Source organism: Mixophyes fleayi, chromosome 4 (assembly GCF_038048845.1).
Source record: "Mixophyes fleayi isolate aMixFle1 chromosome 4, aMixFle1.hap1, whole genome shotgun sequence".
In the NCBI taxonomy this organism is placed as follows: Eukaryota; Metazoa; Chordata; class Amphibia; order Anura; family Limnodynastidae; genus Mixophyes; species Mixophyes fleayi.
The window spans coordinates 99,278,402-99,293,794 of NC_134405.1; the positions used below are offsets into that span (position 1 = coordinate 99,278,402).

Genomic DNA, 15,393 nt, shown 5'->3' on the forward strand with positions numbered 1-15,393 from the left:
AATTCTTCAACATCATTCTATAGATCTTGGAGATCATATACTCAACTCAACAATATCCCTCACTGCAATGCTACTTCATTGCTCAAGAGGACTCACCTCTTCTCCCCCTCCCTACTTTTCTTTTCAGTTCCTTGTCACCACAAACAGTATTGCCTTTCTAATTAATGGGTGTTTATACAAATGTTCAGTTTACAATGAAAGTATGAATTTGTCCACTGTTCTGGCATTTAAAAGTGTGTTTTCCACCTACTGTACCTTGCTGGCATCTAAGTCAGTGGGGTGCTTCATGGTTCTTGGGTCATAGCCATTGTGCCTCTCCTTTATAACCGGATCAAAAATGTCTGCAAATTCCTAAAATATAAAGAACAGTTTTTGAGATATTCCAATGGGTATTTGGTATTGATGATGAGAAGATTATCCCATTGTGTAAATACAGTTGTAATTATATCTCATTAACAGTCTGACATTGCCACAAAAAGCTAGCGAACATAAGTCACAATATATATATAATAATATATAATGTACACCATAGCTGTCACAAGTTTACTTATCAACATACAGCTTTCAATGGGAATCTCTGCTATACTGTCACATACAACTACTTCAGAGACCTTCAGCTGTGAGAATGTTGCACATAATATTTATGTCATCTGCAACAAAGTAGTACAACAATAAAGCAAGAAGTATGGTATGTGTGTACTGTATATTAGAGATGGGTGGCGGGGTCCGGTAGGGCAGGAAGGATTACAATTTTCAAAGGAAAAAAAGAATGTTGCTCTTCCTATTACTTACACCCACAGCAAGCATCAAATCCTACTATATTAGTCAATTAAAAGGCAGTATAGATGACAGGGCTAAGTATATAGTCAGTTTGCCTCTATTAAAATTTTGGAGTACATTTCCAATGAGCATAAATGCAATTATTGGTTTAGCATCATAGCACCTCCTTTTACTGTTAATACAAATTTGTCTACAAGTCTGAAGCACTTAGTAAACTTGTAAAACGCTTGCAGTCGGCCCAACTATATTCTATATTCTGTAGATGTAAAGTAATGTCTAAGCACTGTCTAACTGTTCTGTACTGCGTCTGATAAATCACAATAACTTCAGCACTGACGTTTAACTACTTGCTTAACCCTCATATTAAACCTGGTTAATACATATACTGCTCTGCGCAACTCTTGTGGCGCCTAACAAATAAAGGATAATAATAATAATAATAATAATAATCATAATCAGGGAGAGAAAATGACATAATTCATTCAAGTATTGGTTATATAAATTTTACAATTTTTAGTGCTCATAATTGCATATTAGGCACAATGAGTTTGTCTCTCTTCACTTTTAACTCATTTAAATATCATCATCCACAGAGGCGGAACTAGCGAGCTGTGGGCCCCCGGTGCAGGTAGGCGGGGAAGAGGGAACCGGGGCCCCTGACCCTCTGCATCTGCCATGCAGTGGGCCCCATTATTTCCACGGGCACCAGTGCATGGCACCTGCCGCACTGATGGTAGTTCCACCACTGATCATCCATATTGTTTTTATGTTGTGCCAGACACAAACCTTGTGCATAACTAGTAACGTCTATTATTACCTTTATGTGGCAACTGACACCCACTTTTGCTGCAAACCTTGTCTCAAAAATGCAAATACATGGGAAATTATATATTATTGATGTCTTGACTTCTATTACTTAGCCCAGTGAATTCCAAAGTTTTTCAGTTTGAGGCACCCCTAGGTTCTCCCCAAAATTTTCAAGCCACCCCTAAGCCAAATAATTACCAAGTAGTCCCCACCTTGCTTACCACTGGGCCTGGCCGAGGCACCCTTGTGAGATCTCCAAGGCATCCCAGGGGGCCTAGGCGCACAGTTTGGGAACCACTGACTTAGCCCAATAAAAACCAAAACAAATTGTCGATTTATCTCCAAAATGACTAATGGTTTATGACAGATCGAACTATGTAAGAAATTCAGCTATTGACCTTTGGCTTTTCCATATGGTAGATAAAGTCCAATGAGACATAAAAAGCTCATTCATACAATGATACTATGAAAAAGAATTAATTCTACGCCTTGTATTGTCTGTTCTTCTCATATGATGTGTCTCTCTTACCTCATAGCATTCTTCATCCCCTGCTACCATACCAACAGTTTTAATAAAGGGATGTCCTGGGTTATCTACACCAGTCTGAATACATTGATCAAGCGTGAATCCGGCCGGGGTGGTCTTGCTGCACAGTTTGGCGTAGATGGATGGAGTTAGGTTAGTTGCCATACAGTTGTTGTGTTTCCGGAGGTCAGGAAACTCTGCACTGTTAGAAAATTTAAGAAGATATGAAAGATGTACTAAATATACAGTTATCTTACAGACACATAGAAAATCATGGAACATTTATACTATAAAAAAATCAAATCAGCTTTCATCTGATCAATAAATATATTCAGAGAGTAAACTTTTTTTTAAACAACTTTATTTAAGTTTTCTAATATAACAAGACAGAAGCATCACAAACAGCAAGTACACAAATATATGCAACAATTGCATACCAAATACCAAAATAAAAACAATGAAGTCCCTAAAGACAGTAAAGCAAAGATGTCAGTATGGAACAAAAACAAACTATGATCAGGGAAACCTGGGAGTTTGCATATAATATACGTGTAGTTTAAAGTGCTAAAATGTGATTACAGGAAAACCAGGCATTTGTCCAAGAAGCTATGTCACCTTGATGCTGCAGGACACATTACAGGGTAGTGTAATGAGTGGGAAGAACACATTTCTGAATGTGTTCTTCCTGCTCATTACATTTGAGTCTATATTTGTGCCAATGCATCCAATTTATGGGGAAGCATATAGGTTTGTGAGACAATAAGGCACCATTTGCACAGAGGTGCAACATTTTGCATCTTCTGATGGGAGGAGCAAGGACAATGAGGGATGTATGAATGCATTTAGTAATTCACCCATATGTAGAAATTAGATTTTATTTTTCGGGGGGAAGATTATTTAAAATCCATTCAAGGGGTGGTGAAGTGTTCCTTATTTAGCAGGGGCTGTAGAGCAATTTTCCTGCAAATTACCTAGTTTTATTTAACATCCTCCGAGATATTGGAAAGCAGGCATCGGCCTATACATTCAATTGGATGCCGTTTGACGGATACTTTATACTGGAAAGTGCATAATTAAGTGCATTTCAACCAATTTCAAACACACAAAGGTAACGTGTAATAAAGATAGTTCCAATGCCCCCTCAACAGGGGAGCATTGGATTTGTAGAGGGGGGTTTCCACACCACGCCGCCAGTGGGTGTGACGAGCATAGCTATAATTTTAGACAGTGCTTGGCTGCTCTCCAACTCTTTCTATCTTCATAATATACATGGGCAATGCTGTGTGCACTACTGTTAGGTGCATGCAGCTCTCTCTTTTCAAGCGGAGCTGTGTGAAGTGGGAGCAGGGTCCAACCACCTCAATTATACAGTGCCCCAGGCTTTTAGGGGGGTTTCCAGGCACTAGAAAACAAAACCCTTGGTTTGTCTATGCTCAAAATCATTATTCATTCATGAAATAAATGTGACTAAATGGAGAAGTATTTTAGAAGGATAATGAATACATCAAACTTAATAAGGGAGGTGGTCCTAAAGTGTTTGTTTGATGGACTCTGAAATTACGTTTTTACTCTTTTTCCCATGCGTATTTCCAGTTGGACCTGTAATTGCTGAACAGTAGGAGCAGATTGGGTTTTTCAGAAGTAGTTCCCAAAACTGGGATTTGCCCCTGCATCTATTAATGCACTAGGCTGGCAAATAGATACATTTGTGCAAATAGAAAAGCTCTGTGTATCTGCTAGAAATATCTTTATATAGGAGTATATTCTAGCTAAAACAAAATGGTTGATGACACTTTGGGCTAGATTTACTAAGCTGCGGATTTGAAAAAGTGGGGATGTTGCCTATAGCAACCAATCAGATTCTAGCTGTCATTTTGTAGAAGGTACTAAATAAATGAAAGCTAGAATCTGATTGGTTGCTATAGGCAACATCCCCACTTTTTCAAACCCGCAGCTTAGTAAATCTAGCCCTTTGTCTTTTAACTTGATAATCATACATGCAGAAATAGCACGGTACTTATATTAAATTTAAGATTCAGCGTCTGCATTTACCATATTAAGGCATAGTGACAATTTTCATTAAATGTCATATTGAGAAAATATATAACAAAATAGTCAACAAATTAACAGAATGACATTCAGTAAGAATATATAAATTAACATGTTTATTTGTAGTTCAATGCACTGCATATCTTTGTATGCTAGAAATTATTATGTCAATTAATAATAATAATAATAATGCATCCCTCAAATTTTTAGACACAAGTCACTGCATACCTGTGAGCTGTTTTATTAAAAAGGAAAAAAAAATGAATTATGACCATTAAATGAATTATGGTAATATACATACTGTGACCTATTGCTCTTATACTTTAACCTGTGTTCACAAAAAATCTACTGTGGATGTATTTATACGTCAATAAAAAATTAGTTGAGTGACAGTTGAGCAACCAACTTCTAGAGGTTTAGTGAACCACACAGAATTTTTAATTTATAAACATGAATGATTGCTATATTTCTTCCCTTGTCAAGGCAACTATCATCAAATCAGGCATGGAGGTACTTTTGATTTACTCAGCAGAAATGGCTCCATATCACAAATGAATGTTTTAAAAATAAGTAATATTTCAGTGTAAGCCTTCAGCTACAGAAACATACAGACAGAAGAAAACATCCTGGGACAAATGGCACAATCTGGAGCCTCTACGTGAGAATAATGCACAGGGTCATACTGAATGAACTAGGCATGGGCTTCACAATAGTCACGTGCAGTTGTGGGATTTTATGATGCAATTAATGCAATCGTTTTAAACTGCAGCACACTCCAATTGTTCCAAACAACCGCATTATACCGCTTCTAAAAATCACATGTAACAGGCATCGGTGAGAACGATGAGTTACAGATCTTGCAACCTGTATAAGGTAATTAATGTATCATTCCCTATAAGGGTAATTTACTGAAAGATACAAAGGTGCATGTCCATTTTCTGGTTTCGGGAAGTGATTTTATGCAAATTTCTTACACGGCCATTCAAGGGATTGCAGTCCGGAAAAAAAGAAAAAATATCAACATCAATGTCCTGTCTATAATTCTTTTTGGACTATCATGTAATTAATCTTACTAGTTTTTCAAGTTTTATACTAAAATATTGCTCATTTGTGTCTGAAATACGTAATGAGAGTAAGGGGGACTATTAATTTCATGCTGTATTCCACAGCTTATATTAGTGATGTGTGTACTCATATAAATGGGTGTATTCACACAAAAATAAGTGTATACTACAAAATGGCATTTGCTCTGTGCGTTCACACTCCTGTAATTGAGCATTTATAAGCAGAAAGTATTGTCTTTTATTCCTCCTTTCTAATACATATTCTTTAAATAAACTATACATAATAGGCCCATAAACTCCAAAATACACAATAATTAGTTGTACAATGTAAAGACAATCATATATGGTTCTAGATACTATTATGAAATGGGAGGTCTGAAGATTGTATTCTAGAGAGACAGAATCCTCCTTAATCTCCTTATTAGCACTATGGGTATCCTGACCTCATTTCAACAGAAGCAAGTTGTAGATTGAGAAAAATTACAATCATTATTATAAAAGACACCTGCCTCAAAATATTCTTCTTAACGTGTTTTCTTGAGGTTTTATAACATATTTTAGATACTAGCAGCTCTGTGTACATTGACACCTCCATCAGCTTGTGTAAGTGGCATATCGCAGCATCATAGCTGCATTGCACAGATCAATAACAGGACACAAAAGGAATGATACTGCGATTTTTTTTTGTGACTATAAGATAAGTGCTAAATATTGATCAGTAGGAAATATATATCTCACATCACAGGGCAAAGGAGGTAGTGTTATTGCAGATAGGGGAGAGAGTGCCAAGTGATTAACCCCTTCAGTGCTAGTGTTATAAGATAGGAGTATTACATTTATTTTAATTCAACAAGCTGTACAGATTGCTGACAACTAACATAGATATTTATATCCCACCGTCAGTAGCAGAGTAAGGTAATATCTAGACAAGTTGCCAGGTTAGTCACGTATGACATTCACGTGGCTCATGGATGTATTGTAATTTGTTTAGATGCACTAGATAAACAAGCATAGTGACAACTGCATGCATACAGAACTCCAATGCAGCCATAGCTGACATTGAGTTATCATTTAGATGCAGAGGGATATATGTAATAGCTATACAACCCCCCCTCCCAAACCTCTCTGATAGGACTACATATAGAAATGTCTGTAATTATACAATTAACTCATAGGAAATCAACATTTGGACTAGTGAAATCCAAATTACTGTCAGAATGGGCCGCGGGTGGGCTATTGTTCCTCTTCTTTCACTTCGGTTGACCTCTGCTAGTCCTAAGCATATAGGACTGTACATCAACTGAACTTCTGTCTCCATTCACTGAACTATTGACAGTTATAGCTTCTGAGTCAAAGGTCAACGGATAGAATACAGCACCAACCAAACAGAACAATATCCCTATCTTTCAATTCTTTAAACTGGGATAGAGGACAATACAGACCAGACTGAAGTAACTTTCTCTACTGCAATTAAAATATGCAATAAATGAACTATATTGCTATTAAATGTAAATCCTGTTCAAGATGATTAGTGTTAGGATCTTTTATTTAAAAAAATAAATCAGTGTAATTTTAATTATTTATAGGTATTTAGATGATTAGGAAGAATGATGTGTTAGATTATCAGAAAGAGCATATTCTATATTTATGGCATAGAGGATTAGGATTATCTTCTCCCCAGGCACAAATCTGCAGTTCCATAATGTTTAGAGCAACCAATTTTAAACACTAACACCCTCCTATGCCTTGTGCTGCTTACCACTTAATATCACTTAATCTTCCCTCTTATAGGGCTTGCAAAACATTACCATGTGGCAGAACGTGGGCTTAGGTGGTGGAGACCACAGCACAGCTTGTTGACGCAGCACTATTTTGCCTAAAGTGTCCTACTAAGACATTTGTGGTCACATTGACAATCTTTAGGCCATTGTCAGTGTATTATTAAACTACAAGGTGAACTGGCAACTTTATATGTGTGCTATATTTTAATGAGGTTTAGACATATGACAATAATGTATACACTTAATGATTCTTCATTGAATATCACCCTTAACAATCTTTTCCCTGGCACAATTACATTTTTAAGGTCAAGAAATAAAGTGGTGATTTTTATATTTATGTTGACAATATGTATATCTTTATATAGTTACACATCTCAAAATCATGTGTATTGTGTCCAAATAAGTACAAATAACAATAATTGTTGATGTTATATATGCCTATTTCTATTCCCAGAGTAATACAAAGAACAATATTTAAATCAGCTTAATCCTCAAATATTAAAACATTGATTGGGATTAACTTGTGCAAAAAAAACACTCAGTAATCTATGAATATAGCAGGCCTGTATTAAGCTGGTGGTGAGAGTTGCCTCTAGTGACTGTAAAGGATTCCATGATTTATACTTTATATAAGTCAATGCTGGCAGGTTTACAAACACACAAGACACATAAGGAGATGTCATTGTGTTCTATGTGGGTCTATTTAACCCATGTTTTGCTGGATACTGAGAACAGGATACGGAGATCTCTCCCTGTGGTCCTGAAGCTCAGCTAGGTTAGAAAGAAACACAGGGTTGTACATAATGCAAGATATCGATGGCTCCATACTGCAGAGGTTCTAGACCCTGCCTGCTGCTACCTAATAAAGTAAGCACATTTCCCCTGGGCCTGGAGCTATTGCTCCTATATGTTCTGCCATCTATGTCTAAAGGAATGTAATAACAAACAAGCAAGAAACCATTATTTACAATGAAAACTATAAACAAAGATTTATAAAAGGACAACATATTATTACACTAGCACTGCACTTCTTTAGTCTATCCCATATAATGGGTTAATTCGTATTCTGGCATTATCATACAGAGTATCATCTGAAGTACAAGGCCTGATTGCATTGCTAATGATTTTATTTCTGTATAACTATTAGCAAATTACTTAAAGAGGTAGGCGGCTCTCGGTGCTTGAATTTTCTGTGCTGGATTTTCATTAATTAATTCACTAGGTCTTAGGTTCCCCCTGCCTGGAGTGCAGCCTTAACAACACCATCCCCCACTTCCTGGCTTGCTAGAGTGTTTATAGGGGGGCTTACATCACAGTAACAGCTAATAAAACTAAACATACCATGTATAAGAGCCTATATGCTAAAAATACCAATAGTTAATATATGCATGGCAAACAACAGGACTGCAATATTCTAAATGGTTTATAGTTTCCACATTTTGCTCCAAATATTTTAGTCCACAAGTAACATCTATTTAAAATTTATAAAGACCTGTTTTGTTCCAGGTGTAAAATATAATCATATAATACATCATATATAAACATATTCCCACATGCTACACCCAATAAATGTGGTAGTTACCTTGGTGGATAGAGTCTCCTCTTATTGCTTGTATCAGCACCGAGCATTTCTCTGTTCATAAGGTATCCAGCCGCTAATGACCCAGCACCAGCCATTGCCAGAAGTCCAGCTGATTTCCTGGATGACAGGACTCTAGTGAAGGTGCTTGCCATTTTTGGGATCCTCAGAGTACTTGGAGAGTGATGGAACAAGGGACCCAGTAGATCTGCGGAGACACCAAGAACAAGGGAGGGAGAGTATGTGAGAGACTGTGCACAAGAGAGGAGAGCAGTGGCTGTGGGGGAGGACGTGATATGAATAGAAACTACTCTACAATACAGGAGAGATTATAGCTAGACGCAATGAGGCTAGACCTGCATCAGACTCTCAACAGCCCACTGCCAATCTGGCCTGTCACTCAGCAGCACAGCACTCACTGGGCACAATACAATAGAATGACTGCACACTGTGATGGGGCATTTAAATGTTGCCAAACAGTGACATGTAAACTGCAGGTGCTTAATAATAGAAGTATGTAATACTGCAGTGTCATTATATTTAGCAATATATGGTATTAGAGATATCCCAGCATGTGACATTCTGCATCATTCACTGTATAAAGTTACCTCATTAATTCAAATGCAGGGTGTATAGTAAAAAACAAATCTATTTATTTATGGTATTAATAATACAGATTTCCAGAGATATTATTTCTGCGTAAAACAATTGCTCTTGTGTCTGAACTTAGCTATTAGAGGGGTATAATACATATGTGTAATGTACATGTAATGGAGTCATACATTTAATCTATTTTATATTCCAGATTCAATGCACCTGTATAGGTTGTTCAAAACATCAATGTGGAAAATTCTACTTATACAGCACTAATAAACACAAGCATGTAAACAAATAATGTTTGTTGTGACCATTTGTTTTGCAGAACAACAATATTATAGCAAAGCAAAAATAAACTTTTCATATACCTAAGACAAATAGCGTCATAACAGCATCAAGAAAATTTTCAGTTTTTCACCATATTGGCTCTATTCACTTATACAAAGGAGCCTACTTTGAGTTACTTTGACTTGGACAGGTAATTGCTACTCATTTAATTTTAAAAGGTACAGATGTGGAGGTGTTGTGCTTCATTATTTTATTTTAACTGCAACTTTCACTTTTATGGCATAAGTAATACTCTTTTTAAGTTGTTCGCATCGCAAGATATGTCCGACTCTACACACATATACAAGTACACTTTTTCAAAAAGGTGCACATATGTCCACCTCTATGTGAGCCGCACAGTGTCTATATTAAGTGTCTGCTCACCTGAGTGGACTCTATGGGCCTGAGTCGTTAAGGAGAGCAAAACATAAAAAAGGAGTAACTTTGCACCTGGGCAAAACCATGCTGCATTGGAGGGGGAAGTAAATTTAAAATGTGGGGACAGATTTATTGTTGGGTAGGGCATATCCTAGGTTAACTTTATATTTCAGTGTGAAAATAAAGCTGCAAAGTATTTGTGTGTTATATGAAAAAACAGTCAGTATTTAACTTATGTGCAAAATAATAAACTAATTTGCACCCCTTGCATTGTAACATGGTTTCTCCTGGAGAACATTTACTCCTTTGCTTGCCTTACTTTCCTTAATCACTACACTATGAACTGAAAATAGCCCATATATTCAGCGCTGTATTTATTTAAAATATCTGTACTAAGCTACACCTTCATAGACACCTACAGTACTTAAATTGTTCCCATGGTTAACAGCCACTGGAGGAAATCATTTTTGGGTTGAACCAATATTTGGCCAATCATTTCTCTAGGAACTAGTAACACGAAGCATGTAGAATTGTGTGCCTATGCCTCAGTGATAGCCTAAGTTCCCAGTGGATTGGTAGGTTACAGTCTCATAAAAATTGGCTTAGCAAATAAAATGTCTGCCCCACTGTATGTAGGTGCAGGGGCTGGCTGGGCTAGGGGGCACGACATGTGATGCGCCCACCTGTGAAATTTGCCAGCCCACGCCTGTGTAGATGACAGCTATACATTAACATACTTTGTTATAATATGTCCATACAATAAATATCTTACAATAATAACAGAACATTTATTGAGACAATCACAAGCAAGATAATATAAAAGTCCGTCACTGTATGGAGAGACTAAGAAAGGAATCTATGGATCTATAAAAGAAGGGAACAAGAGCTAGTTCATCATCATCATTTATTTATATAGCACCACTAATTCCGCAACGCTGTAAAGATAACTAACATCAGTGCCTGCCCCGTTGGAGCTTACAGTCTAAATTCCCTAACACAGACACACACATACAGACAGATTAGGGTCAATTTGATAGCAGCCAATTAACCTCCCAATATGCTTTTGGAGTGTGGGAGGATACCGGAGCACCCTCGCAACCCACGCAAACAACATACAAACTCTACACAGATAAGGCCATGGTCGGGAATCGAACTCATTACTCCATTACTGTGAGGCAGAAGTGCTAACCACTAAGCCACCATGCTGCCCAAGTTAGGAGATGGAAGACATGGAAGATCTATAGGTACAATGTATGAAAAAGTAATGACGGGAAACAGGGTCAGAATTATAATATGGATTGTGATACAAAAGATGATACCAGTGCTGCTGTGCACTGTGGCACACTACAAATCATTATAACAGTAATAATAATTGCAAGACATGAAAAAGCTTGGCCACAAGTCTCATGAACTGACTAAATTGTGCTGAGTATGTAATCTGTAATGATGATCAAAGGGCACTGAATGAACACAGGTCACCATAAACACTTCCAGATATTGATTACGTGTCTTTCTTAAAGGATAAAAGTTGATCAGATAAAAATAAAGAGTAATAGAGGTTGTAAGACTAATTCATATCTGCAGCATTATACAGTCTCTCTTTGAATTGTATCAGCTCATTCAATCACAGTAGATATGGCCAAGACATAATTAAGGTGAAGACCACACTATGTTGAGATGAAACAACTAAATTATTTCAGAGAAAATGAATTTAAATTTCAGAACCTAAGCACTGGACAGCGCCACCTAGTACTATAGCATGGGACTGAGCTACATATCAGAGCACTTCAAATATACTAACATGGTGAGCTATGGGGTACATACACTCAAGTAGGAACCATACATCTTTCACATTTATAGGTGAGCACATGAAGAATTTGGCAAAATATGTGGAACTGGAAGGCGCAAGTTGCATCTCATTAGAAGTATAGGCTGACAGACTATATCCACTAGGTCAGAGCTGGTGCAAAAATCAAGTCTTTTTGTATAAATGGCTGTGCACTCCTTAGCACAGCAAGGAACACCCCTAAACATATACCCTCTCTACCTCTTTAGCTCATTTCAATAATCTTGCTCAGCAAATTAAAATGTTATTTTTGCACTGCTCTGCAAAGGTATTGCTGTCTTGCTCTATATATTTTTGTACTTCAAGGACAAGATTGATAAGATCAGACTAGAAATGGTATCCTCCTCCTCAACAAGCCATCAGCTCATTTCCTTCCCACTACCCTCTGACACCCTTTCTTCATTTGACCCCACAAATGAAGAGGAAATTTCTACGCTCTTCTTATCTTCCTACTCTACCTCCTGTCCTCTTGATCCTATTCCCTCGCAAATTGGTAGATCCCTGTCTTCTGTGCTCATTTCACCTCTAACTCAAATCTGTAATCTCTCACTCTCTACTGGCATCTTTCCATCACTATACAAGCATGCAGTGATTACTCCTATTCTAAAAAAACAAAACTCCGACCCAAACTCTCTCTCAAATTACCGTCCCATCTCTCAGCTCCCTTGCCCCTCCAAGCTTCTAGAGAGACTTGCCTACACTCGCCTCACACGCTTTCTTTCCGCAAACAACCTGTTGGATCCTCTTCAGTCTGGCTTTCGTTCTCAACACTCCACAGAGACTGCGCTGACCAAGGTTGTTAATGATCTGATCACTGCTAAGACTGAACGCCATTACTCTCTCCTAATTCTCCTGGATCTCTCGGCTGCATTTGACACCGTTGACCACTCTCTTCTCATACAAACGCTGCAATCCCTAGGTCTTCAAGACACAGTTCTATCCTGGTTCTCATCTTACCTCTCTAATCGCTCTTTCACTGTTAATTTCTCTGGAGCCACATCTGCTCCGCTTCCCCTATCAGTTGGAGTACCACAAGGCTCGGTGCTAGGTCCTCTGCTGTTCTCTATCTATACCTTCTCTTGGAAATCTAATAAGTTCCTTTGGCTTTCAGTATCATCTCTATGCGGATGATACCCAAATCTATCTATCCTCTCCTGATATCTCGACATCTGTGTTGTCCCGTGTAACTGACTGTCTTTCTGCCATTTCATCTTGGATGTCCTCTCGTCAACTCAAACTTAATCTTTCTAAAACAGAGTTAATAATATTCCCACCCGCCAACAAGAGCATACCTGACATTTCTATCTCTGTTGATAACATGACCATAAATCCCACCCCACAAGCTCGCTGCCTAGGTGTAATCCTTGATTCACGCCTATCCTTTGTTCCCCACATTGACTCTATATCTAAATCATGTTACATACATCTAAAGAACATTTCCAGAATCCGCACATATCTCACACAAGACACTGCTAAAACCTTAATTCATGCACTAATCATCTCCCGCATTGACTATTGCAATTCCCTCCTTACTGGTCTTCCCAAAAACAGACTCAAACCCCTAAAATCTATTTTGCATGCTTCGGCAAGACTGATTTTCCTTGCAAATAGCTATTCCTCTGTTGAATCACTCTGTATGTCTCTACACTGGCTGCCTGTCTTCTACCGAATCCAATATAAAATACTTTTACTAACCTACAAGGCCATCAACAAAGCTGCACCAACATACATCTCCTCTCTTGTCTCAAAATATCTCCCAACTCGGCAACTCCGTTCTGCAAAAGATCTGCGTCTCTCATCCACCCTCATTACATCCTCCCATTCCCGGTTACAGGACTTTTTTCGGGCTGCACCCACTCTATGGAACTCTCTCCCTCGCACAATAAGACTCTCCTCTGTTCTACAAACTTTCAAGCGTTCTCTGAAAACCTACCTATTCAGACAAGCTTATAATATTCCTCAACCACCATCTTAACCTCACTACCTTTAGCCTGTTACACAATTTCACACAAGACAACTACCCCGGACCAACATTGTTGTGTGACAGGATCATTTAGCTTATGAGTCACCCTACCTTTGCAGTCTGGCTGGGCCAAGATGCAAAATGTATACTTAACCTCATGTGTCAATCTCCCATTGTCCCATAGATTGTAAGCTTGCGAGCAGGGCCTTCTCACCTCTTTGTCTGTTTTACCCAGTTTGTTTATTAGTTTATTACGTTTGTCCCCAATTGTAAAGCGCTACGGAATATGTTGGCGCTATATAAATAAATGATGATGATGATGATGATGCTTTGGCAGAAATCTAAGCGCACTGTGTGGCAAATTGTAATTGTATGATGCAGTACGAGGACACGCACTGAAACTGGAGGGAAGTAGGTTGAGAGGAAACTTGAGGAAAAACTACTTCACAGAAAGAGTAGTGGATAAGTGGCATAGCCTCCCATCAGAGGTGGTAGAGGCTAATACAGAAGAGCATTATAAGCATTCTTGGGATAAACATAAGGATATCCTTACAAATAACTAAGGATCAAATAGGGTTTGAAGTTACCATAGGTAAAGACATGGGCTGAATAGATGGGACAATCCCTCTTTTTGCTCAATATTTGCTTCAAGAAATAATATCACCCACTTTGTATTTTTTTTTTAAAGCTCTGATGTGTTTTTACCTACATAAAATATGATTTGTATTATGCTAGTACATCATAAATATACCTCTTTATTCATGTGAATTGTGGCATGTGTCAAGAACACAGGCACGCATAGCGTTCAACCCTTTGCAAAATAATGAAACTGCACAGTGGGCACCAGCATGTTCAAAACCACTTGAAGCCCTGCAAATGACCTTACAAGTCTTACAAGAGAATGAATCATTCCGTACGCCGAAAAGCATATCACTATATATATGATCGGATGGGAGTCACTGTACAGGCTGAAAAAAACAGGGACGCCTGGCCAAAGTGTGCCAGTTATATGACAGGTATCATCATCATCATCACCACCATTTATTTAAATAGCGCCACTGATTCTGCAGCGCTGTACAGAGAACTCACTCACATCAGTCCCAGCCCCATTGGAGCTTACAGTCTAAATTCCCAAACATACACACACACACAGACAGAGAGAGAGAGACTAGGGTCATTTTTTTTTTTATAGCAGCCAATTAACCTACTAGTATGTTTTTGTGTGGGAGGAAACCGGAGCACCCGGAGGAAACCCATGCAAACACAGGGAGGAATTGAACTCATGACCCCAGTGCTGTGAGGCAGAAGTGCTAACCACTTTGCCACCTGTAACCAGTGTCGATGTGGAAATTTAGAAGTGTCGGTATGGAAATATTTAAATGATGGTATGGAAAATGTAGGTGACTGGCATCTGATAGTTTTACAATGACAGCATAGAAGTGGCGGTATGGCATGACACTGTATACCAGCCCACTTCCACCATTGCCCGTAACACCCTGCAGTTTTCAGTCTGTGCAATATCTATCATTCGATTGTAGCCAATATTGCCATTACATTTTAGTGCAGGTCAAAACCTTTAACTCATATGTTTATTTTCTCTTTTGTCTATGTGTTCTAACATCATGCCAAATTGTTTCTATTGAATGAAAAATCAAACTCATTTCCATGGAGCTGTCGTTTCTTTCACATTGATGTA

General features: G+C 38.1%; 1 protein-coding gene across 2 annotated transcripts in view; it reads right to left on the bottom strand.

Annotated features, from left to right (window-relative positions):
* Positions 1 to 15,393, bottom strand: part of CKMT1A (creatine kinase, mitochondrial 1A) — a 31,819-nt gene that overhangs the window by 11,996 nt on the left and 4,430 nt on the right. For both annotated transcript variants that reach the window (XM_075207857.1, XM_075207856.1), the window contains exons 2-4: positions 8,590 to 8,794; positions 2,117 to 2,315; positions 256 to 351 (exon numbers count right to left, since the gene is read on the bottom strand). In XM_075207857.1, the coding sequence (XP_075063958.1) occupies positions 256 to 351; positions 2,117 to 2,315; positions 8,590 to 8,741 (447 nt within the window). In that variant the 5' untranslated portion in view covers positions 8,742 to 8,794. The remainder of the gene's footprint in view (positions 1 to 255; positions 352 to 2,116; positions 2,316 to 8,589; positions 8,795 to 15,393) is intronic.